General features: G+C 40.0%; 2 protein-coding genes across 8 annotated transcripts in view; both read left to right on the top strand.

Annotated features, from left to right (window-relative positions):
• The window catches only part of LOC309677456 (BTB/POZ domain-containing protein KCTD5), a 66,928-nt gene extending 63,471 nt beyond the window's left edge, over positions 1-3,457 (top strand). For both annotated transcript variants that reach the window (XM_082490254.1, XM_082490253.1), the window contains one exon: positions 97-3,457. In XM_082490254.1, the coding sequence (XP_082346380.1) occupies positions 97-126 (30 nt within the window). In that variant the 3' untranslated portion in view covers positions 127-3,457. The remainder of the gene's footprint in view (positions 1-96) is intronic.
• A 5,836-nt stretch (positions 3,458-9,293) lies between these two features.
• On the top strand, positions 9,294-23,268 carry UBE2I (ubiquitin conjugating enzyme E2 I). 6 transcript variants are annotated; one of them, XM_082490449.1, is made up of 8 exons: positions 10,335-10,481; positions 11,585-11,701; positions 14,001-14,079; positions 14,314-14,397; positions 17,739-17,811; positions 19,379-19,488; positions 19,642-19,721; positions 22,610-23,268. In XM_082490449.1, the coding sequence occupies exons 2-8, from the start codon at positions 11,682-11,684 to the stop codon at positions 22,671-22,673; spliced, it is 510 nt and encodes a 169-aa protein (XP_082346575.1). In that variant the 5' UTR covers positions 10,335-10,481; positions 11,585-11,681; the 3' UTR covers positions 22,674-23,268. The 6 variants fall into 6 exon arrangements, with proteins under 6 accessions (XP_082346580.1, XP_082346576.1, XP_082346579.1 ...); XM_082490454.1 differs by lacking the exons at positions 10,335-10,481; positions 11,585-11,701 and adding an exon at positions 9,294-9,446; XM_082490450.1 differs by lacking the exons at positions 10,335-10,481; positions 11,585-11,701 and adding an exon at positions 9,773-9,825.
• The last annotated feature ends 1,019 nt before the right edge of the window (positions 23,269-24,287 follow it).

Below are 24,287 nucleotides of genomic sequence, written 5' to 3'. Positions count from 1 at the left end.
GTTTGAAATAGTCATTATGTTGCTCTTTGACCTCCATGCTTTAAGAATGACATTGAGTGAATTTTCATTTATAGAATTTTTATTGGTCTGTTTCAGATTTTGCAAGAACGAGGTTCCAGGATGTGAAGACAGTATTGAACGGTGACATTTTTTTCTCTTTTATTCCAAGACGCAGTGAATTGTCACACTGAAGAGGCTCGGCTGCAAAAGAAAAAATCTGATTTAGACAATTTTCTGTTGATCTGGGTTCAACCATTTTTGCCTATAAGCTGGTGTCAACCGGCTGAAAGCATTGCAAGATTACATAACGGGAATAGATGGTGTGGGAGTGCGTGTTAAGTTTTGGTTGTAGTGCATGGTTGTACTTTCTCGTGGGCTGACTGACACTGGTCATTTGAAAAGAAATGACCATGCACTCATATTTTCCTCTGAGACATGTAGCACTTAATGTCTGGTGCTGGATGACCCAATGTTGATCAGTTCGGAGACATTTTCCTACTAAGCATTGTAAACTTTTAAGGACAATGTAATTGGTGCTACACACACACACACACACACATGCGCGCGCGCACACACACACACATATTACAGCCCACAAATGCAAATATTTGGGCCTACATTGTTTCCGAATCAGCGGCAGCCCCAGTTGACTGTGTTGTACTGCACATTCCTTACGGCTCTGTGACATACTCTATTGTGTAATAACAGCCTAGGAGATCAACTGAAACTAGCACGTAAAAAGTTCCACAACAGACAAAAGGTTTCTCTAAAGGAAGGGTGTATATATTGACTGGATTTATAGCATATTTGAATACCCAAAGGGAAGACTAAACTCAGAGAAAATGGCCTTCATCTGAGTTATTCCTGATGTTCCTTCTGTTAAAACAGTCTCCTCCTGCGAAATTTATGCTCCGGTCTTAGCCAGGTGTTTGGAAGGGGAATCAAAATTTACTTAACATGAACAACTGAACATTCTCTTTCTTTTGAGATATTTGTACTCATATGTGTGTTTGTGCTTTTATAAAATGCCTATAAGCGTTGAACTCTGTGGATTATGGTAGAGATTTTTCAAGAGCTGGAGGTTGTACAGAAATACGGCTGGCTAGTCCTAGATCCCTATCTCTATGACTGGGATTAAAATCAACCTTGAGTGTGAACACAAGCTCATCCTGTTGAAAAACTTAATTACTTCAGACATTCAGGATACCTGTAATCAATCTTTCTCTTTCTATACTGTTTCAACTATGCAGTTAAAGAACATGGTTTGAAAACATCTGGTGCGGCTTTATTAGTTTGTCCTTGATGAAGGCTAATACACAAGACTGGAGCTTTTTAATACACTATGTTTTGAGCAAAATCTTCAGCACATCTTTAAAACACTTAATGCAATTGACAGTGTAAAACTCGGCTTCGTTGACTTACGAAAGCAGTGGAAGGGAGTTTTAAAAATGCTACAAGATTGTTTTGAATTCTAAAGACATTACAGTTTTCATTCTCAGTAACTTCAGAATTTATGCACATACTCTAGGTAATCCTTTACACAAAAGCCTGATTTTCAAACACCCCAGGGTCTACTCTATTTTTTTTTCTTTTTTTTTTTTTTTTTAAGACTTAGTATACATTGATAAAAGTTTGGCAGAAACAATTTGTAAAAACCATTTCTACTAAGCAGGTTAAGCAATGGGCTAAATGTTTTGTCCATGCGTCTAATGCTTGGAAGGGTTTGTAATGCATTTTGCGACTTGGATGCGGTCTGCACAGGAAGCTGCTGGCCCCTCCACAGCAACACACAAAATGTTTGTCTTTTTTTAAAATGTTAAAACTTAATTGAATTTACTAAAAATGTAATTGTGTAGGGGGAAATGTTTATACTTTTATACTTTTTTAGGCACCCATATTTTATCAGCTTAAATTTAGCACCCAAATTTCCCCTAAATAGTAACAGATTATCTTGTGTATCTAAAAATAAGCATAACAGTTGTCTGTGTTAACTGCATATTAAAACATTTCCTCTGCTGCAGTAGTCACTGTGTTTTTAAACAGTATGACTCCACCGAATTCTCTGAGCTGCCTAGCTCATGGAATTGCAGACAACCATGTTTCTTGTTGTTTTCTTGATGTGCTCTATAGAGTAATTCGGCATTGGCCTAAGTGGATTTTAATGCCTAAAATATCTGTTTTACAGTGATCCTTCTGAATCAGCATTTCTGTTGTCACTCTTATTTAACACAAAAAAGACATAATATTCTATTTCATAAAATGAAATTTTCAAGAATGACAGCAGCACAGCATGAGTAACAAACTGAGCAAACTGAACAAATTTAGAATATGTAAAAAGAGTGGGTTTCTAAGTATGTTTTTTCACTGGAGCATTTGCAGTTTAAGAACATACTTTTATGGTGAGATTACCTGCAATCTAGTTTACATTGTATCCCCGTTATAGCAAATTTTGGAGAAATGAGTGATTAATCATTTTGCACTTTGTTTCCAATACCTCACAAAGATTTTAAGAAAGGAAAAAAAAAAAAAAGGAGAGAACTTTATAGGCAGGTACCTTGTAAATTATTTTAAATATGCTGTTGTTTGAGGCCACCTAAACTAACTCCTTTCCTGTTCTTGCTAATGTCATTATGGCTTTAATTTTTGCGAATACATGAGGCTTTCAGATAGATGGAAATGCTCCCATATGCCTTTTTCAAGGTGTTAAGACTTGATCTCTAAATAAGTTTGGTTTCTTTTTATTTGACTCTTGTAATTTCAAATAAAGTTAGCTACAGTAACAAGGTAATTGCATTAGAGTCCAATCTACATCACCAGGTTTTGCAAACGTTGCTTTGTCTGTTAAGATCTTGCAGGGTGAGGTAACGTACCAATATAGTTTAAACTGGAGCCCGTTGTCTGTTTCTTTTCTGTCATTTGGAGAGTATTGACCTCAAGAGATCTGCCTGTGACTATGTAAGGCTGATGGGTTCACTTGGGGGCTGCAGTTGAAAAGTTGTGCTGCAGAAGCCTTTGACATGAACTCTGGATTTACACAGCTTCTCTATTCTTAAATCAAAACTGTATTTCAGGTAGGAATTTAAGATCCTGAGCATAAAGAGATGGTAGGAGAAGGCAATAAAGCAGGAAGAGAGAGGTACCAAAACATAACAGTTAATCAAGGTGACCTCTCATGAAGATGTAAATTCTGTGACAGATTTAACTTTCTACCCTTTTGCTATACGAATATTCAGTGAAGTTGTTTGGTGTGTTGTCCATGGAACAGGATGTTACTTCAGCAGTTGATTAGTGGATTATCAGTGAAATTCTTTAAAGGCTTTTACATGACAAACTTCTTGCAAAACTTGTTTAAAAACTGAGAAGTTCAAATTTACCATAGCAATCTCTTGCTTTGAATTAGAAAACAGATAGCATAGTTGGCCCTAAGTTTCATCAGAGGCTAATTTTCTGTATTGGAGATGACGTTTTTATATTAAAAGCTTTTTGATTTCTTCAAGCAGCAATTAAATAGGAGTTTATCTGCAATGAACAAGTCATTCTGAGACCTCTGAGATGTGAATGCCACCTGGTCCGTAATAAATGCCCAAAAGCATAGTCTGATTCAGCAGCTCACACAGTAAATGAGAAATAGATGTGGGGTTTTGTTTGTTTGGGGTTTGGTTTTTTTTCTAACAAAAGACAGAAGGTTACCTGGAATTTTCTCCCACTTACTGTTGAGCTTTCATGGATTATGGCTAACTGCAGTTTGTTGTCCCACAGTAATTTAATTGCGTGTCAAAGGCCTGATTGTATTTAGAAGCTTATATTGATTCTTTACTAAACTTTCAGTCTTCAGAATCATACACTCAGAAAATTTGGAAAATGCACTGTTTTGTTTTTTTTTTTCAAACTCAGCTAGGTTTCTTGTAATGATAAAAGCTCCTTTCATCTTTCATTGTAGCTTTAGTAAAAGATATTTCTTGAGAAATTGAGCTTGATGTATCCATCCAACTTTTTTGTCTTCAGATTTTCTTTAGCTGTGTAGCTTCACTTCCAGCAATGTGAATGCACAGTTACAATTGATTAGAAACAGGACTATTTCCTGAAGATACCAAAATTGAATCAGTCCCCTCTTTCTCTGAGAGAGCTGGCGTTTTTTTCAGGAGAAAAATGAAAACTTCTAGCAGATTAAACAAAAGAAAACTTGATTGCAGGGATGCTTAGGGAGTAGGTCTGTTGAGTAGGATGACGGTGGTTTCAGAAAACTGCTTTTCAGAACAGAACACTGGATTCTGTGAGTGTCTGTTGAGGCAGTTGAGAGCTGTCAGTCTCTTTTTGAGCAGTAGGGCGCTACCACCAGCAAAGTAACACACATTAATTACAAATTACTATTTTTATTAGTATTAGAAAAATTAACTTGGAATGCAAAAACGGAATAGTACCTGATTGAATGAAATGTTAAAGAAACTGGATTGTAATGTGTATTGTCCAATCATTCAGGTATACTGGAATACATTCCTTGAGAAGTACTGAGGGAAAAGTGAAGTACTGGGATTTTCATGGAGATCAAAGTCAAGTGCGAGAGAGGCTGGAGGAGAAGCCTGGGATTTTTTCACCTGAGATGTGATAAAATCAGAAAGCGTCATTCTCCTATTTTATTCTCTCTCTCACCACATCAAAAGCATCTTTCAAGTTTTTCAAATTATCTTCTTCAATCAGCCCTGAAAGGTGGGGCCCTCGAAAAGAGAGGAGATTTTGTTACGCCTTTAACAGTACCTGTTAGCTCAGGACATAGGAGTAAAGCTTCCAGTGGTCATGGGAGAAGTGTCTTTTCTAACACAACAATTTTGAAATACGTACAGTCTGCGGATGCTGCCTGTTACTTCATTACAGTTTAGACTGCAGTTATCTCCAGCTTTAAGGACAATCTCAGGATCTTACCTGGGTTTGTGTGTAGAATTACTGATTATTAAAATAGTATAAATATTCAATTTGAAAAAAAAAATGTGGAAGATTCTCTGAACTCAGTGTCATATCACTTTTCTTTCTTTTGGCTCACAACAATCAGGAGTGGTCTTTAAAGGCTTCTTACTGGACTCTGAGGCTTTAAAGGGCTAAATAGATCTTATTGTTCAGTTTACCTAAACGAGTGTTAGACAGAAGGAACTCTTTCTATTTTCAGTGCAGAAATGCTAAGGGCTAAAATCCTTTCCAGGGCTCATTTGAAGTTCTGGAGACATAACATTTAAAAAGCAGCTAGTCTGTTTTTCTTTCAATTCTGGACTCTTAAAATAATTTTTACAAATGGCTCAACCAGTTGCAGTTATAAGTGTTCATATATGACTGGCAATTTCAGTATCCAGCTTGGTGAGGAATACAGTAGAGAAGACAGTACATTTGCCCACCATTTCACTATTGCTTATGCTGAAATCTAACAACTTTTATGAACAGCACTGGCAATAGACTTTGAGGAAGATTCTGCCCCAGGAAATTGTCGTGACTATTTCATTGCAACTTAGCTGTCCTTTACTTTAGTAAGGTCTACCAAGACATAAACTTTGCAAAAGTTCAGTGTATAGATACTGCTGCAAACAGAGCTTTCTGGGCAAAGGGTTCTCTTTAGGATGCTGTGCGTTAATAGCTACTATAATGACAGAAACTTTTTAGAAAGTTATTTTGCTACTTTGGGGGTGGGTGGAAGGGGAGGAGGTTGTGTGACAGTGCTCTCCTTCTCTTAGAAAGCTGAGCCTAAATTTTGACCTGACTTAAAACCTGTTGAGATTTCCAGGCCTGGTCATCTGAAATGTAAGAGTTAATGTATTTATGTACATGATTCTTGCTCCTTTTCAAGATTTTTCCAAAGCTTATGCACAACTTTACTGAAACTTAACTTGGCTCATGTACTTGGTAGGACAAAGCAAGTGCCAAGGCGCTGTAAGAGAAATGTTGCCAGCATGTCTTCCTGGAACTGAAACAAGATCACCAAACTGAAGGAGGATCAAGTGGCAACTATTTCCACCCGCTTCTGTCCTGAGCCTCATCTGAGCCTAACTATGAAAAATCTATTTCCTGTGGACTCTCTAGGCCCACCTACCCAATTCAGCACATGTTCTTTTTTTTTTTTTTTTCTCCCAAATCACTGGTCTCAAAATTAGTTGTGCATCAGCTGTTTGTGTTAATATCCAAGTGGCCATACTTGCAACATGTTATTTCCTGGATAGTGGATTAGCAATAACACTTTATTTTGTGCCAATTCATTATCTCTGAAGTGTTCTTACTGCAGCAAAGTTTGAGTTTTGATCTGGTTTTAATGCTTTTGCATTAGCCAAAACTCTTAGCACAGACATAGACAAGAAACTGAATCCATGGAATTTCCCTGGATAAAAATCTGTTAGGGCTTCCCAAATCATTTGAAGATGGTTACAGTTAACCATCATTTTTAAAACAAACATACAATTATAATGTGTGTGGGTATTTTTTTAACCTCCTTTTCATAACACTAGCGTATTGTAAACTGCATGAAATAAACCTGTTTTTTCCCTTTTGAAGTCTGATGTCTTAAGTCTTTCTTTTCTAAATTTGTTGATGTTGACATTGAGTGTATTACTGATATTCCTAGTTTAGCACTTCAGGTATAAAATGTAGTTGCATTTTTGTGCAGTGATTCAAAGCAGTAATACTTTTTCCTTTGTAAAGGAAATGTATCCTTTGCTGCTGCCCCAAAGACTTTGTCACAAAAACCTGATGTTTATTCAGACATATATCCATTGGGAAATTAAGGTCTTTTCCTTTGCATTTACTATGACTGTTGCTGATCGTTATAGTAGGAAATAGTCCCCTCTGGTATGGATACGTAATCGCACAAAAAAACATACCAAGTTTTAACTAATCACTTTGCATACATTTTCTTTCACACAACTCACAAATCACCCTGCCTAACAGCACGGATTTATTTTAGAATCCAGTACTGCGCTTTGTAATATAAATGTTTCTTTTGTCTGAAAAATTAAGCTAACTGAAATTGAGACTTTGTGATAAAGCCAGCATGTAGTGTAAGAAATATAAATAAGAAGCCACATAGTGCATGTTTGCTGCAAAAGTTTTGAAGATGGAAATGGCTGAAGGGACTAAATGATTAAGTACCACATACAGGTTGCTGAAATTATTCAGGCAGTTTGACAGCTGAGCCCTTTACAAGTATAGAAAAGTTCATAATTCGCTGTTAGTGTTGAGAAGACCACTGGACTGCTCTGATTTTCCAAATTGCTAGTATGAATTAAGTATGAGAAGCTAAGGCCTGCGAGTTTTAAAATCTTAGAGGCTGTACAGTTACATATGAGGTGAATTTCATCTTCGCACTTTAAGCAGTTTGAAATGTAAAGCACGTTCTAAATCTTTCCTTATATATGCAGCAACTTCAGTAAAATGGTGTCATTTTACTCAACTGATTTCCTGCATTTTAATTGCATTGCCTAGTGTTGTAGTGTCTTTGCCAGTAGAAGGATTTTTTTAATACCTCACCTCCATTTTTCTTACTGCAGTATAAACTGATGACACGTCCGTTATGGACATGAATCGTAGATTATTGCCTTACCCTGTGCAACAGACTCTCATTTTCTCAAAGATGGTTTAAAGCTCCATATTGTGTGCATCATGTTTAAAGTGATACAGAGAGCACAAAAAAATAACATTTTAAAGTGGGAATTTTAAAAGCCATGTAGAACAAAGTGTAAACTTGGGGGTGTTGGTTGATGAGAAGCTTAATGTGAGCCAGCAATGTACGCTGGCAGCCCAGAAAGCCAACTGCACCCTGGTGTCCATCAAAAGCAGCGTGGCCAGCAGTGCGAGGGAGGGGATTCTGCCCCTCTACTCTGCTCTGGTGAGACCCCACCTGGAGTACTGCATCCAGCTCTGGGGCCCCCAACATAGTAAGGACATGGACCTGTTGGAGTGGGGCCAGAGGAGGCCACAGAGATGATCAGAGGGCTGGAGCACCTCTCCTACAAGGAAAGGCTGAGAGAGTTGGGGCTGTTCAGCCTGGAAAAGAGAGGGCTCCGGAGAGACCTTTCCGGTCCCTAAAGGGGCTACAGGAAGGATGGAGAGGGACTCTGTCTGGAGTGTAGCAATAGGACAAGGGGGAACAGTTTTAAAATGAAAGAGGGGAGATTTAGATTAGATATTAGTAAGAAATTCTTTACTGTGAGGGTGGTGAGGCACTGGCCCAGGTTGCCCAGAGAAGCTGTGGCTGCCCCATCCCTGGAGGTGTTCAAGGCCAGGCTGGATGGGGCTTTGAGCAGCCTAGGGCAGTGGGAGGTGTCCCTGTCCGTGGCACGGGGGGTGGAACTTGATGATCTTTAAGGTCCCTTCCAACCCAAACCCTTCTATGATAAACAAAAATGTCCAGCAATGCCCAGGTTCATTCCGCCAGCTTTAGGTGCCAGTTATAACTGACTCCCAGTCCCTGGGGTTGTGAAGAAGCAGAATTCCTCCAGTAGGTGTTTTAACGTGCCGAAGATGAATCGCTCTTGCAGGTGCCTGCTCACTAGTTGGGATGCTGGGCAACAACGTTCCTAACTTCAGCATGTATTTTGATTAGGGCCATTTCAAATCTAAGTGATTATTTGTTGAAATAGTTAATTCTAGAGTTCCCAAGAAGAGAAACCATGTTGAACTTTAATACTACGTAGAACATAATTCAAGAAACATTAACAAACACAGAGCAGTGCAAGGCATGGCTAGGCAGAGTAGTTTCACGACTGAAGTTTCTTGTTTTTCATTAAAATGAGAAAAAAAAAGTCAAAGATGAGAACAGAATGGGATTCATCCCCTATATGCCACTAAAAATGCATTGTTAGAAATGAAGAACAAACAACTCCCCCCTCCCCCCCAAAAAAAAACCAATGGGGAAACAATAAACACAGAGCATAAAGCATGCTGCCTCTTAAAATTAAGTAAAACAAAGGCAGATTTGGGCCAGACACACAACTGTAGACTGCACCAGAGGAAGTGGCACAGCCCCGGACCGACGGTCAAGAGGCCCGGCCGGCAGCACCAGCCCTCCGCTGCGGCTTCTCCACCAGCGCCGAGCTTCCCACTGCCCCGGAGCGGTGGGGAACCAAGCGGGCCCCGACAGCGGGACGCAGCCCGGCTGACTGACTGACTGACGGACGGACGGACTGACTGACTGACTGACTGACAGACAGACCCGCTGCCCGCAGCCGCCGCTGGCTCCCGGCCCCGCCCCGCCCCCCGCTCCCTCTGACAGGCTCTCCCGCCTGCCCATCACCCCGCTAAAGCCCCGTCAGGGGCGGAGCCCCATGCTCCAATCAGAGGCCTAGCTGGCCACAGAGGGCGGGGCTCGGCCAGTCTCGAGCGCGTCCCGGGGCAGGCGCGGCCTGCCAGACCCGCGCTAGCACTCGTGGAGGGAGCAGGTCTTTCCGGGGCGCGGGTGGCTCTCAGCGCCCGAGGTAAAGATTCACTCAGCTTCTCGCCGGGGGCCTGTGGGAGCCGAGGGGTGCGAGGAAGCGACTGGCCTTGGGAGAGCCTGGCTGGGATTCCTTCCTGCGCCCCGTGTTTCAGGCGTTGTTCTGGTCACCTCTGGGTCCTGTGTCGCGAGGATGCGTAGAGCGTGGCGGACGGATCGCGCGCAGGGTCACGCCGCGCCGGCGCAGCGGCAGGGACGGGTCGGGCCGAGGGACACACGGCAGCGCCGCGCTGCGCGCCCAGGAGAGAGGGAGGGAGGGAAACTCCGGCCCGGAGACAAAGGGGGGGAGCCGAGCCGGGAACATCCGGGTCATTTGCTGCCGCTTCAATCCGGGACACGCGCGGGTGCTGCGGCCGATCACGGTGAGGCCTGGCCGGGCGAGGGGCCTGGGGCGGCGGGGCCTGGCGTGGCGCGCAGGCGGCCCCGGGCCCCGGGAGGAGGAGGGGGGGGAACCTGGGCTGGCGCTCGCCGCCGGGAGCGTGAAGGGGCGGGGGGCGCGGGCCTGGCGGCTCCTGCCGCGCCGTTGGGCCCGTTAGCGCATCGTTGGCCGCCTGAGGCGGGCTCCGCGTCTCCGGGGTCCGCCCCCGGAGGTCTCGGTCGCCGCGGGCCGAGTTCGCCGAGGAGGTGGGGGTACCAGCGGGCCTGCGCGAAGCCCTCCTCGCCCCGGCGAGTACTTGCCCCGGAGCCGGCGGGCGGGCGGCGGGGTGCCCTGCGCAGGCCTCGGACGTTGGCCCCGGCCCCCTCGCAGGGCCCGCGAGGCCAGCGGCCTGCGGCGGGGGCAGGCGGTGCTGGGCCCTGCCGCTGCTGCTCCTGGCCGGGTTCCCTCGCCGGTCGGGCACCGAGACCTACTGCCGCGCGGGTCCTTTTGTTATTCTCCTTGCGACTCTGGTAGCCGCTCGGCTAGTACCGCCTCTTCTACCTTTTTCAGGCCGCAGGCAGGAGGAGACTTTCTGTTCCAGTCCAGAGTTAGCGTGCTTTGATTAAACCTCAGCCCTTGGCTTTCTCCACCTTCTGAAAAGTAAAGTTTGTATAGTTTCGGGGCAAACTACTCCAACTGATAATTTTTTCCTGTGTCCGTATTTAATCTGCAAAATGAAAATGTGAGGCTTAGTAATCTTAACGATTTTTTTTTTAGCTCATGCTGCTTGGAATTAATAAGAGCTATTGAAAGTTCTTGAGACTTCAAGAGCATGTTGTTGATGTATTTAGAGACTTGTCACGGCTCAGAATTGTGGATGTGATTGCTGTTTGTGTGGGATGGGAGTGCTTATTTGTAAGACTTGCTTATTGTGTTTGGATGGAGGTTCCCTCCTCTCCTCCCCCCCCATCAGAGGGTATAGATGGGGAAGATGATCTGTAATGGAACACAAAGTTTGCGCCTGTGATGTGCGGGCTCGTTTTATGCTTTTTTCCAAAACAGGTAGTAGTAATAGCAGCAGAAGCAGGCTACTTAGTAAATTCGGAAGTTTCTGTTAATGTTCTGATGAGTTGATAGCAGTACAAGGGACATTGCTCCCTCTTAATGCTGGGGTGTGTTTGGGAGGATTAAAACAATATGTGAAGACTGGTCTCCACCTCGTGTGGCCTCTGCAAGGTAGGGTTGATGCACTTTCATGGGTGCAAAAGTTTGTCGTCTTTCCAGTGGTGTAGCACGTAAATATGTTGGGACTTTGATTCTATTCATTAGCAGTAAATTTCTCAGGTGAATAAAACAAATTAGGTGTGATTTTAAAAAAAAAAAAAAAGAGCCCTAAGAACTGTGGTGTTTGGGGGGGGTGGTGTGTGTTTTTTAATTTTTGCTGTATCGGGTTAATGGAGAGGTCTTGCATTTGCAAGGTATTTCAAAAGATTACAAGAGCTAAACTTAACATACAGATATTTGGGCAAACTACTATTCCAAAGGAGAGAGAGGAAAATACCAACAAACAAACAGTGCACATAAATTACTGAAGAAGATAAAAGTTAGCAGTGAGAATATCATATCTTCAGGTTTAATACCCACTTAGTATCTCATACCTTCCTGCTACTCCATAATTTCTGAGACCAAAATATATATCAATCTCTGTTTGTCCTATCTTAAGCTCCAGCAGAACTAAAGTTATAATCTTTCACCCTTGTCAGGGTAACTGAAGCCTGTGGAGACCATATACATGAAGCCTGTGGTCTCTCCTATGCACTGAAATTTTGGATGTAGTCTATCGGTGCTTAACTAAGTCAAATGCCTCAAGACTTGAAAAGGTATTTATAGAACATAAGAATTTTTTTCATTTACTAGGGCACAGTATAGTGCATAACCAGTTGCAAAAGCAAGCAGAAACCTGAAAACTTGGGCTTTTTTCTGTTGAAAAGTTACTTGATTGGCAACGTTCTGTAGGACATACGTTGTTTATATGCCCTCTGAGAAGTTGGCATTTCCCTTGAGGTGCATGTAATTAATTGGCTGTTAGCCACAGGAGATATAATTCAGGTATTTGAAAGCATCCTGTAATACCTTTCTTGGCAGAAAAGGTAGCTGAGTTACTAAACTATCTAAGAATATTTGAATGGTTTATAAGCACAAATAATTTTCTCAAATTATTATGGGCAGGTTAGTGGACCAGTGGACCACCGTGTACTAACTGCACAATTGAAATCCTGCCATATATTCCATAGTTCATTTACATCTCTTGCCAGCACATGGGCTCACAAAATATTTAAAATTACTTGCTGTATAATTTGGTGAAGTGGGAGGGTTTTTTTGTTCTGAGGGTGTCTTTTCAGGGGCTCCACGTCTCCTGCATGTGAACATACTAAAAATTGAAGTGGTACGTACAGTTTGTGTTGATTAAGTCCTGCAAATCTTCTGATGTAACCATGTGTTGGGAATACTAGAGGAATATTGGACTGAATATAGAACTACTTGTGTGTTTGTTTGCTGAGTGTTAATTGTCCCTTTTAAAAAACTTTATCTGACATGAATTTAATTGCTAGTTTGAAGTTGAAATTATTGATTGTGGCCATCCATGTAAAACTGACTTTGAAAAAAAACTAGAAGGAGGGATTTAAAATAGCAGCTGTCCTAGGAACTGCATAAAAATCGGGTGCTTTTAAAAAACTTTTAGTTAAGGTGTCTGCACTGTAAGCCACTTTTGATCTGTAAATACTTAAATTTGAAGCATGCTGTCTTCTAATCTTTAAATGGTATAGCAGATGAACATATCCATGTATCTTAAGTGGAGTAGGTCAGTGCCTGGTAAATCTTTTCAGTATGAACATCATGCTAAAGGTCATAGCAGGAACGTGTGAGATCTTTAAAACAAGGATCTCTGTGAGCTACAATTTGTATGGTTATAGTTGTATACTCTTACAAGTAATTACATATTAATGGCATGTAAATCTTGCATAATTCTTAACCAGTGCTTAAATGTTTAATAGAGTGCTAACACGCCTTTCATTAATTCTGTGATCTTGTTCAGTGGAAGAATACTACTCTCCTGGCTGTCATAAAGGCTTGTTAGGTATATGTGGAGTTGAGAACAAGTTGGCCTGACTTCTGCAACTGCCAACTATCAGCTCTTATTTAAAATGGGTAGAAGTACAGTAGGGAGGAGGATTAAAAACCTTCATTGGAGTTTGTTTTGACCATGTGGCTAACACAACCCTGAGTTTAGGTACAGTTTGACAATGAAAAATAAACTTTCGCTTTGACTGCTGTTCTGAGTGAATGGAGAATCCTCTCTTGAATTTGAAAGCACCATGCTGTTGCAACAACCATCATGTCTAGAACTGTTCTTGCATCATATGCAGTAGTGACCTGTGCTCTGCATGTTTCTTCTGCAGTCTCAGTCACCATGTTTGGCTGTTACTCGGGCAGTGAAGGTGCAGAAAGATTGTTCAGCTTATGCTGGAATTGAAAACCTGCCTTGTGGAATGAGTGGGCCACTGGCTCTTCCTTAGCTCAGTTCTATACTGCTGTCTGTACTGCTGCTGTCTAGAAGTTGTATGGTGGCATCACTGCAAAACTGAGGTGATTTTGTTAAGTTCTGTGGCTGTATGGCTTTGTGTAGAATACTGGCTTTCAACAGGCATTTACAGTCTAAAAATAACATCTCTTATTTGCCCATTTGCCAGAAACAGGAACAGTATTGGTGTTTGCCTACAGAAGAAAGCCATATCTTTTGTGGTGTAGTAAGGAGATAGATATGTGTTTATCAGTGGCACAAGTAGGAAGTCTGAGCCTTCTTCCCATTACTAATAGTGTTTCTGTTGTCAAGCTACTGTTAAAGTCGTTTCTAAGATGTGGTTCAAACATAAAACACAAGGTGGGGATAGTATTTTGTAGGTGAAGTCCAGTAACTAAGAGGTGGTTGATGTAGGGAAACGATGTTATTCCTGACGTTAACTCCTGCAGGGTGTGCAAAAATGTGTCTTGGCTATAGTAGTGCAAATCAGAGGCCAGAATATTTCCTGAGTGAGCAGTGCTTATAAACAGATAATATAATGTGTTGTTTACACTATAAGTAAAAGTTTATACTAAAAGCAATTATTTTTGTTTTAGAGGGACTCCGAATATGTCTGGCATAGCTCTTAGCAGACTTGCACAGGAGAGAAAAGCCTGGAGAAAAGATCATCCATTTGTAAGTATGAGCACTGTCAAATTTCTGACTCTGCAGTTATTTTGGTCTTCTAATGATGACTTTTTTCTTTACCCTGATGTGATTTCTTGATTAAATTAATTTTTCAAATAAAAAAGCTACTTAAAACTATGTAGCGCAAAAATAAGTAACTCTCTGTAAAGATAAAATATGTCATGAAGTATTCTAAATGCATCTTCTGAAATCCTCACCCTTTGGCTTTTTGCCTTAATTCAGGGATTTGTAGCAGTACCTACAAAAAATCCAGATGGCACAATGAATCTAATGAACTGGGAGTGTGCTATTCCAGGAAAGAAAGGGGTAAGACTTACTGTTGTCCTAATATCTCACTTATGGTGAAAAGTAACCTAGGCTTGCTCATGCATTACGCTGACAGCTGAGAGTATATTTTAGATGTAGTTTAATAGAAATGTGTGGATGCTGCTGCTACTTTATAATCCAGGTGGAGTGGGCCAAGAACGATATTGGACAAAATACACCATGAGCCTGTTCAGCTGTTGGCAACGATCACCTTAAGAATAAAAGTTTTCAGAGGAGCATGTAAGAATCCTGCACTGAGCAAACTTGAGGTTGTCTTCTGCTTCATGCCTGGGTGACTTCTGTTCTTACTACATGCTTGTGACTTCTGTTCTTACTAAATGCTGGCTTAAGCCCTAAAGCTTGAAAAATTAATACTACCAAAATATTGCCTCTGATGGTTAAGTGCTGGTACCTTTTTTTGTCTGTAAAATAGTGAGAGCCTTCAGTCCTAGAGAAGTGCTGTAGCACTGTGTTTAACTTTTTTGATTTCATGGAAAATAATTCTGTGTTAGCAACATGGAATCTCATTGCCATCCATTTTATGGGATTTTCTCTTTTTGTATTAGGGAAAGAAGAAAAGAACTCTCTAACACTGTTCCTTTTTATGTGATTTCACTTGTGCTTCTGTGTCTCTTTTCTTAAAATAACAAGGAAAAGTCTGTAGAGACCAGAATTGTTTATTTTTATCAGCTTCATCTGGTTCTAGAGGATAGGACAAATGCAAACTTTCAAGTGGAAATCATCATTAATGTATGAAACTTCTTTGATTTTTGTAGACTACTATTATAACGTCTTACTCTGAACAGAATCTTGTTTCTGTTTTTCAAGATGTTAATTAACATGTAGAGAATATTCTTGAATTCATTGGATACAGTTGTTTCTTCTGAGATAACACTATTAATTACTCAGTGGTTTTCATTCTTTTGGGTCTTCAGTGTTTTGCATTGGATGTGGGACTTATTTTTTTCTTTGCCTGTTCTACTCTTACGAACTTGCTTAAGTCCCCTTAAGATCTCATTTCTTAAATTCTGAGAAGACAAAGTGTGTAGGCAAAACCTAAAGATTCTGTACTACTGCCTCAGTTTAGTGCTGAACATGGCATTGCTGTTATGGTTATAACTTAGCTCAATACTCTGGTAAGTGCACCACTCAAGTTAGTTCTTAAAGAAGCACCTAAAAATAATCTAACAGCGTAAGGAAAAACTCATCCCCTTGTGTTCTGCAAAACAAGATTATCCCTCATAATAGCCAGTTATGTACCTTATCAAGATGACACCTTTCAATACATATGTAAAATCTTCATGCCACTGCTTTGAAGTTTTGTAAACCAGAAAATGGAGCGGACAAGACCCTTAAAGCCAACTTCTTGCCTCCTAGAAAATGCATCACACCAGGAGAAGATCAGTTATGCTTATGTAATTCTTGGTAGAGTTTTATTTAAAAAAAAAACAGGGTTTTTACTTGAGTAAAAATGCTTTCTCTAACAAGAAGCATCATGCCTTGCTCATCTCTACCAGACCAACCAGTTGCTCTCATGCCTTTGTGTTTGGAGGCATGCTGTACTGCAGCTGCTTCCCCTGAAACACATTGGTTGAAACCACCAAAATGCTTTCCTGTCAGCCAGATCAAAAATTGAAGTAAAGTGGTGTTAGTCCTGGGTTGGATATCTCCATTCATTTTTTTTTGACAGTAAATCACTTGTTAACTATCTAGAATTTGACTCAAACATCTGCAACCTGTCCAGTAACACAATATGAACTTGATGATAGTGCTGTCGTACTATTATCTTAGTAAGGCTTTTGAGTGTCTGCTGTCTTTCACCCATAAGTTACGTTGCTCTATCAGAAAGGCAGTAAAAACTTTTTGTTGACCATTCTGGTGTTCTAATTGAAGAAATCATTAAAAGCTATTTGTCTTCCCCTATGACTGAAAGCAAACAAAATAGGAAAAGTTTATTCTATCAAAAGGCCCCTGTCTTCTAAAAATGGACAAGTTTGTCTCCTGAGAAGGTATGGAGAATAGATATTTCTAGTTGTTGACAACTGACTACAGCTGTTCAGAACAAGTTCTTTAAATACACTATAGCAAATGTAATCAGACTCATTTGCTTTTTAAAACACGGTTATCTTACTATTCCATAGCATGTTCTTTTCCTATTCAAGCTTGAGACTTTGCACAACAAATGCCAACGATAGTGGAGTGCTTTTTTTTTTTTTCTTTTTTTGGGGCAGGTTTTTTGTTTTCTCTTTCCTTCTGCTAAAAATCACGTAGCTTAGGTAGGAAAGAATTAGGGGGTTCCTCCTAAGGTGGTCTTCAAACATACCTGTCAATCCCTGAGGATAACATTTGATCACTTATGCTGATGTGAGACCATCGTTACTCCAGTTTGTTTTAAAAACGAGCCCAACACTTATTTTCATTGCAGTGTTTCCATAGCAAGGGAAGGTTACAGAGAAGTGGTTATTATATTTCCATATATGATAAACTTTCCTGTATTTCTACGCTTCTTACCGGAAATCAGTTTGTCAGAAGATGGGCTTTTTTCCTTATTTCCAAGTAAGATGACAAGGAAGTATATATTTGAGACAGGCTTTTTGTTCTTTGCTAGGTGTTTTTCCTTGTTTATATGACCCTTTTGAGTAGTGCCGTCTTATGTGGTCTGCTCTGTAGCATGGGAACTGCTGTTATCAGTGCTCATCCCAGTTTCTGATGGGGATAAAAAGCTGCTTAGAATTTCTGTTATGCAAAAAGATGGAATCGGGGAGACTACTTGCTACCAAACGCAGGCAAGGTTAGTTTAGATTAGTGAACCTCATGTCACCTGTAGCAGTACTACAGTGCTGTCCAAATTTTTTTTGTTGTTTGTGGTTTTCTTAGCCACGTTCTTGTGAGGCAAAATAGAGGTCATTTACATCCACATGCTTAAGGGCTGTATCCATATCCTACCTTCTCAGACTTATTTTAAGTGGGGGTATAATGGCCCTTTCCTCATTGCATATGTATCGTGTAAAACTTCAGAAGTACTCTGTTCTTCTATCTACTGTGAAAATTTTACTTGTATATAGAATTATTTGAAATGATCCTGACTCTGTTGATGACTTAGCAACACTTACTAGCTGTAATGGAGTGGAAAAGCAGGGTTTTCTTTCTTCAATTCCTCATGTATGTAGGATAACTTGTTCCAGTCTAGAGAGCACACTACAGTATAGGACAGCTATTTTCTGCTGTGTAGCAGAAGGATGTCTTGTGCTTTGCCTGAGAAACTGTATTCTTGATAAGTTTTTTTCCAAAAGTTTGACTTTTCCTTGCTGTGATTTAAGCTCTATCTTAACTTTATGTAGACACCATGGGAAGGAGGCTTATTTAAACTACGAATGCTTTTCAAGGATGACTACCCTTCTTCACCCCCAAAATGTAAGTAAAATGACTAAAACCCCACAGTTTTATTAGAACAATGTTAAACTAGTCCATAAGGTTCTATGAGTGGTTATTACTTTCTTACAGATCCTTTTCAGAGGAAAGTTGCTTTTTTTTTTTTTTTTTTTTTTCTTTTTTTCTCCACCCACCACTTTGTATTTGGAAAGTTGTGATGAAATGAGTTAAATGCTCAATATAACAAAATTGGGAGGGGAGGGGGGTTTCTGTGTGGGTTTCCTCAAAGTTTGACAAAAGCACCGGTTGAAGTGTTCACTACTTGATCAACACTCTGGGAATTAATAAGTAGGCATGGTTAGACCAAATCGCTCTGCGTGTTCTTACTGTTAAGTTGGTTTTCTAAGCCAAGAACTCAGAAGGCAAGAACTTTGGCGGGGGGGAGTTCTGTGGGCGTGCTCTAAAATGTGGATCTTTTCTTTTTCTGGTACTATGTACAACAGATATCTTCAGATACCTAGTTTCCTTGTTAAATTTTTGAGTTTTCCTTATCCCATCTCAAACTTACCTACTTTAGAAATCTGAAAACATCTATTGCCTTGCCTAGTTTCTTGGTTCTTGAATTGGCTACCATCTCAAATCAATGACAGTGATTACAAATGGCTGTTCTGACGATGGTTCATTTTAGTGTTTAAGCTGTATCAGTTTTCTCAGCTACTCCTTGTGTTTGTTACCACCTAAATATATATGATACAAGGGGAAACATGTCTTTCAACTAGAAAATATTTAACATCTTGAGAAATACCAACTAGCACATCCTGCAAGTGTTAAATGAACTGTCATGCCTTAAAATAAGATGCATATGTGACTAGTAAGACTTTTTACCAATGCATCTTCTGAGTTCCTACTGAACTTCATTGAGCAGCTCATAAGCAAGGCTTACTTGTGATGTCAGATGGATTAGAAGACTGCAGAAAAGTGTAGATATTTCATATATTGCTAAACAAGTGTTCATTATGTTACTCAAGCTGGTGGCTGTTGCATTTAAGTCCTATAAAGATGAAAGAAACGCCAGAATATAGGTTGAGTGGCAGAAGGAGAGCTGCACAAGCTTATTCCTTCAGTCAGTCTTGTAACTTAAACTTGTTTCCTCTTCAGTGCATCTTGGTTATCCATAAAGGAGAAGTGAAACTGGAAAAAATGCTAGAAACTTAGTTGTCTTTGTATGGAACTTTCAGTATTTTAAAGTGAGCAGAGATGAGTGAAGGGCAGTATCTTTCCTTTATATAGTAGTATGTGAGACTGTAAAGACAGGATTAGTGTAAGAAGGTCTTGATCACAAAGCTACTGCAAACTATTTTGTCAGTTTCCATTCTTAAACCAAAAGATTACTGGTCACAATGATAGTGTTACACTGTCTGCATTGATACTACAGATATGATGGAGTTCCTGCTTTAGGTGCAGGCTAAACTGGTATTAATAGCTCCAGAAAACTGTGTGGGGTTTCTTTTGGTGGGTGTCTTTGGCCAGTTTTGTTTGTTTTCCACTAAACCAACTTTCTGATCTTAATCTTAGTGCTGCATGCAAGTAATTCTCTCTTCTTCATCAGGTAAATTTGAACCACCGTTATTCCACCCAAACGTCTATCCTTCAGGCACAGTGTGTCTCTCCATCTTAGAGGAGGATAAGGACTGGAGGCCAGCAATCACAATTAAACAGGTCATTAATTGTACTTAAAAGTATTCTTAGCTCTTTGCTTTGTTGGCTTATCTGATGTGAACGTAAGATGTTCTTTGTTTCTACAGTTGGTTTCTAAGGGAATGTCTCTTAGTAGTATCCATGCCTATGTTACTTCTATTCCTTCTTCCACAGATCTTGTTAGGAATACAAGAACTTCTAAATGAACCAAATATTCAAGACCCAGCTCAAGCAGAGGCTTACACAATTTACTGGTAAGTATCTTTGCATATCAGCTTGAAAGCTGTCATATTGCCTACAGCTGTCTGTTACTTATACTATAACAAGCAAAAGTTTTTAGGAATGATCAGGGGAATCTTCTTGCCTTCATGGCTGTATCCTGTGGAGATGCCTAGCTTGTGCTAAACTTGGACAAAAGAGTAACTTCACAGTTAATAGGCTAGTGGAGCTTTTAGTAGTATCGCAACAGCAATAAAGTGTGAATACTCTTCAGTTAGACCATGATTCTTACCGGTTCTAGCCCAACATAAAATCCTTTCCCCTAAAGGCTAGCTGAGTAGTCGTGATGAGGCATAAGGATTTCATGAGACCAGGGACAGAGGAGACTGAACTAGGTGACAAGTCCTATTCATCCGTATAGGAGTAACTTCTGTCCAGTGGCGGGTACTTATAAACACTTGTACCTGAAGGCTAAAGAAGAGCTGCTGTGATTGCTGTAGGAAATATGTGGCATTTTGTGAAAAACAGATTTTTCTAATAGAATAGGTTAAAAAGTACAGAAAGCTTGTAGCTTTAGCAGGATGAAGTTTGATAGGTCAGGAAATTTTAATTTCACAAAATTAATTGTGAGCTAAAAAGTACTCTTTTCTTAATCTTTAAAATTTTCCCACCATTAAAAATGGATGGCTGATCTATCATCTTTAGGGGAGCAAAACACTTTAAACAAATGCTTTTGGCACTGACAGCTATTGAAATAATGACCAAGATGGAAATGTGGAATTACCGTTCTGGACAGAAGAACAAGTCTCCAGGAGAGTGCCAGCTTTCAAAAATGGCATTTTATGAGACTGCGCATACAAGCTATGTCAAAAATGTCTGTTATAGGATCCTAGTGAAAAGGAAACTTAGGGATGAGTACTGTGTCTTGGATTTAATTAAAGGATTCACTCAGTGTTACGTTTTAAGTACCTACTGAAGAGTTGATGGGACTGACTGCATATGGATGACAGTTCAGCAGCCGCAGTTGTAGGCAGCACCTTTGGGATCCAGGGATTATGAGGCAGGGCTACCCCTCTTTTTTTTTTTTTTTAAGCCACTCTGAGGGAATATGGGGCAGGAATAATATGCTTTTATACACATATAAGTATTGTGGTTTTATTTTTTTATCACCTCCCACACGCATGTATGTGCAAAAAGTATTTGCTAGTCTTAGTTCTGGTTTATTGTAAGTGCCCCTAGGAAAAAAAAAATCTATTGAGAATAAACTATTACATACGGCTTTTGTTCAAATATATATGGTCTCCCACTTATCTTCTCCTCTTCGTGTCTTGGACATGCGCAGTATTTCACATGGGTTACTGTATTTCTTTAGTCTGAGACTGTCTTTCTTACTATTTAATGAGTAACTGGTAGAAGCAGCTCAACAGAGTAGGATTGTGTATGCATCTGTAATTTGGCATAGTTGATAAATACTGGGGAAGATGCAATGTTGTTTAAATAGATGCCTCTTAGTCAATTTGTTAAACTTCAAGAATAAACTATGTATTCAAAATAAGAATACTTGTTCTCATTCTCAGGATTACTTTCGTACTATTGCTCTAAGTTTAGCACTCCTGATGTGCTAACTGACTTCCTCTCTGATGTAGGCATGCAGGGTCTACTATGGCAGGCATTCTTTTGTGTGGATTCTGAGGGTGTGAGACTTAACAGCTAGGTTGCGTTCTCATGTGACAATGCAATATAACTTAACAAAACAAATTAGAATAACACTTGTAAATGTGTTTATGTAAAGAAACTAGAGTATTTTCAGTCTGTTTGCTAATTGTTCATAGGATGTGACCAAAATTGGCTTCATCTCTTCTTCCCCCTCCCCCCCCCCCCCCCCAAACTGTCAACTTCTGAGGATATAATTTGCTGCTTCTTTCTTTTTTACTGCAGCAAGCCTTCATAGCTGAAAGTAAGTTAAGTTTACTGCAAAGCTGTCTGCAAAATGTAGTCACTGTAAACTACCTTTGGCACAAGAGTAATGGTAACAAATTTTTGTTTAGCTCTTGACTGACACTTCTGACAGCTAATACAAAATATGGTGTTGAATGTAAATGGATGCTCTACTAAGCTACTACCATCCCTTGTTGGCCCAAGAATAGAAAACAGCAAAGTTGCCCTTTTATGTGTTGAGTCTGAGGCTTAATGACTGGTCATAGTTCCTTGAAGTAGTACTTGCTTGTTTAATCAGTCTGTAGCAAGTATGCTAGACTTCGTGAAATATAGTGTTTTTTCAAAATGTTGAGCTAACTTTTTTTCAACTGAAGGTTAGGATAAACCGAACACTGTAAGGGTCTGCAGAGATAAAAGCTGAAACTACCATACCGTTATCATTTTCCTGTTTCTTAAAGAGCACTTCCCCTCTCTTCCCAAAGCAGTAAAGATGATACTTTAAAATTGTATGAAGTCCGAAGTCCAGCTGTTGGTGAACTGCTCTCATCAACTACTTTGTGCTGTTCTGATACTGGAATTTATTGTTAATGAATGACCTCAGGTCTTAACATGGGGAGTGGAAAACATGTTCAGATGAATAAGAATGCTTGCATGTAAGGTACGGTTGGCCTCAAGAAAGAGCAGACACAAACCTGTTTATATAGACTGGTATGGTATGAAGGCAGATAGTAAAATCATTTGAGAACAGGTGAAGTTTTGGAAGTAACTAGTTAAATGGTACCTTACATCCCTCCAAAGGAAACGATCAGAGCTCTGGTCCAGAAAAGCCTTTAATATATTGTAGTGTTCAGTGAATTCCTGTCTAATGGTTTTGCCTTCAGCAGTGACTTAGTTTCATATTGAAGAGAAATAGAAGAACAGTAACTCTATAGTATGGCCTCTGATTTCTCAAGCTGTAATTACCCTTTCTCTCTCTTCTATTCAGCCAAAACAGAGTGGAATATGAAAAGAGGGTTCGAGCACAAGCCAAGAAGTTTGCACCATCATAAGCATCTGTCATGCAGCATCTTAAAAAGGAAGGGATTGGTTTGGCAAGAACTTGTTTACAAAACTTTTGCAAAATCTAATGTTGCTATGTACAATTAATATCCACTTAGGGGAGGGGGTTGTATGTGTGCCATTTTCCATATTCGCCACTTGTATACAGTTCTAAATTTGCTGAATTGCCCCCAGTTTTTTCATACAGGGTCTCTTCCTTCAGTCTTTTGTATTTTTGATTGTTATGTAAAACTTGCTTTTATTTTAATATTGATGTCAGTATTTCAACTGCTGTAAAATTATAAACTTTTATACTTCTATAAATTCACTAGTATCTCTAGTTACTTTGCTATCTGATGCAGGCATGCTTTAAAATGTTAGAACTATATTTAGCCTCTAGCTGGCTGTATGAAAAAAAAATCATGCCCTCCACCCCCTTCCCTCCCTGAATTTGTTTTTCTATCTTTCAGAAACTAGGTTGTTATTGCTTAAGAGCCTCTGAGATCCAAAGTCAGCCAGCATCCTTATTCTGCATCACTTCCTTTGTGTTTATATGGCGTTCTGTCTGTGTTGCTGTTTAGAGTAAATAAACTGTTTATATAAAGGGCTTTGTTTCATTTATCTTCATTAAAATGATTAAAAGACCGCCATTTAAATGGCTCTGAACACAATTCAGTGCAAGTCCTGTTTTTAAGGCCTGTGATGCTGCACTGACCTTTTCTTTAGATGTTGCCTTCACTTCTTTTCCCTGCCCCCACTCCCGACGTGAATGCGGCCCTTCTTGGGGTGCTGAGTGGTACCTGCAGCTATTCAACTTCGATCGGTTCCTGAAACTGCTTACTAGCTAGAGACCAATTGCTTACTGTGCATAATGGGATCAACATACTGGTGTGACCAGGTTAACATAAAATAACACATGCATTAGACTGACATGAACAATAATAGAAGCTGCCCAAGGAATGCAAGGGGACCTACAGCTACTGGGGATTTTAAGTGATACTTGTTTATCAGAAATACTGCTGTGCCTTCTTCCATATGTCAATGTACATAGCTTTTAGGAAAAGGACGTGCTCTATGCAAATACAGTTTCCTTCTGTAAAGGAAATCAGTTAAATTATGTAAGTTATTTTCATGTATGTCAAGCTGATATGCCCTCTATTAAACTTTCACTGATTTTTTTAATTGTATTTTTTCATCAAAATCATTCTGCAAAACGAATGAAGTGTGAAAAGCTTTGTTCCATCTGAGCTGTAGCTTCAGTGCTTTGTTATTAAAAAATGGCTACTGCTAGAGACTTAAGTTATTCTAAGTGTGATACAGCTCTGTTCTCAGATCTGTTCTCCTTGTCGGCATTTGATTATGATAGCTTTGTAACAGAATAGCATTCCCCCAAATGAGAGTAGTTAACACCCTCGTGCCATTCTCAGTCCTCTTAAAAATTGTTTGTGTAGGATTGCTTCCTTGTCACTATCTAGAAATGCCTGTTAGAACAGCTGAATTTGGAAAGATTTCATATGCTTGGGGTGGGAAAGTAAGTAACTGCAAAACTGAGCTAAAGATTCCCTGTCAAATTCATTAACTTGAGCTTTTTTTTCTTTTTAAAGGAAAATGGAATATTTGTACAC

The sequence above is a fragment of the Vanellus vanellus genome, assembly GCF_965231255.1.
Source record: "Vanellus vanellus genome assembly, chromosome: 14".
NCBI lineage: Eukaryota > Metazoa > Chordata > Aves > Charadriiformes > Charadriidae > Vanellus > Vanellus vanellus.
Note: the sequence above shows the minus strand (reverse complement) of the source record. Positions and strands in the feature narration are given on the sequence as shown.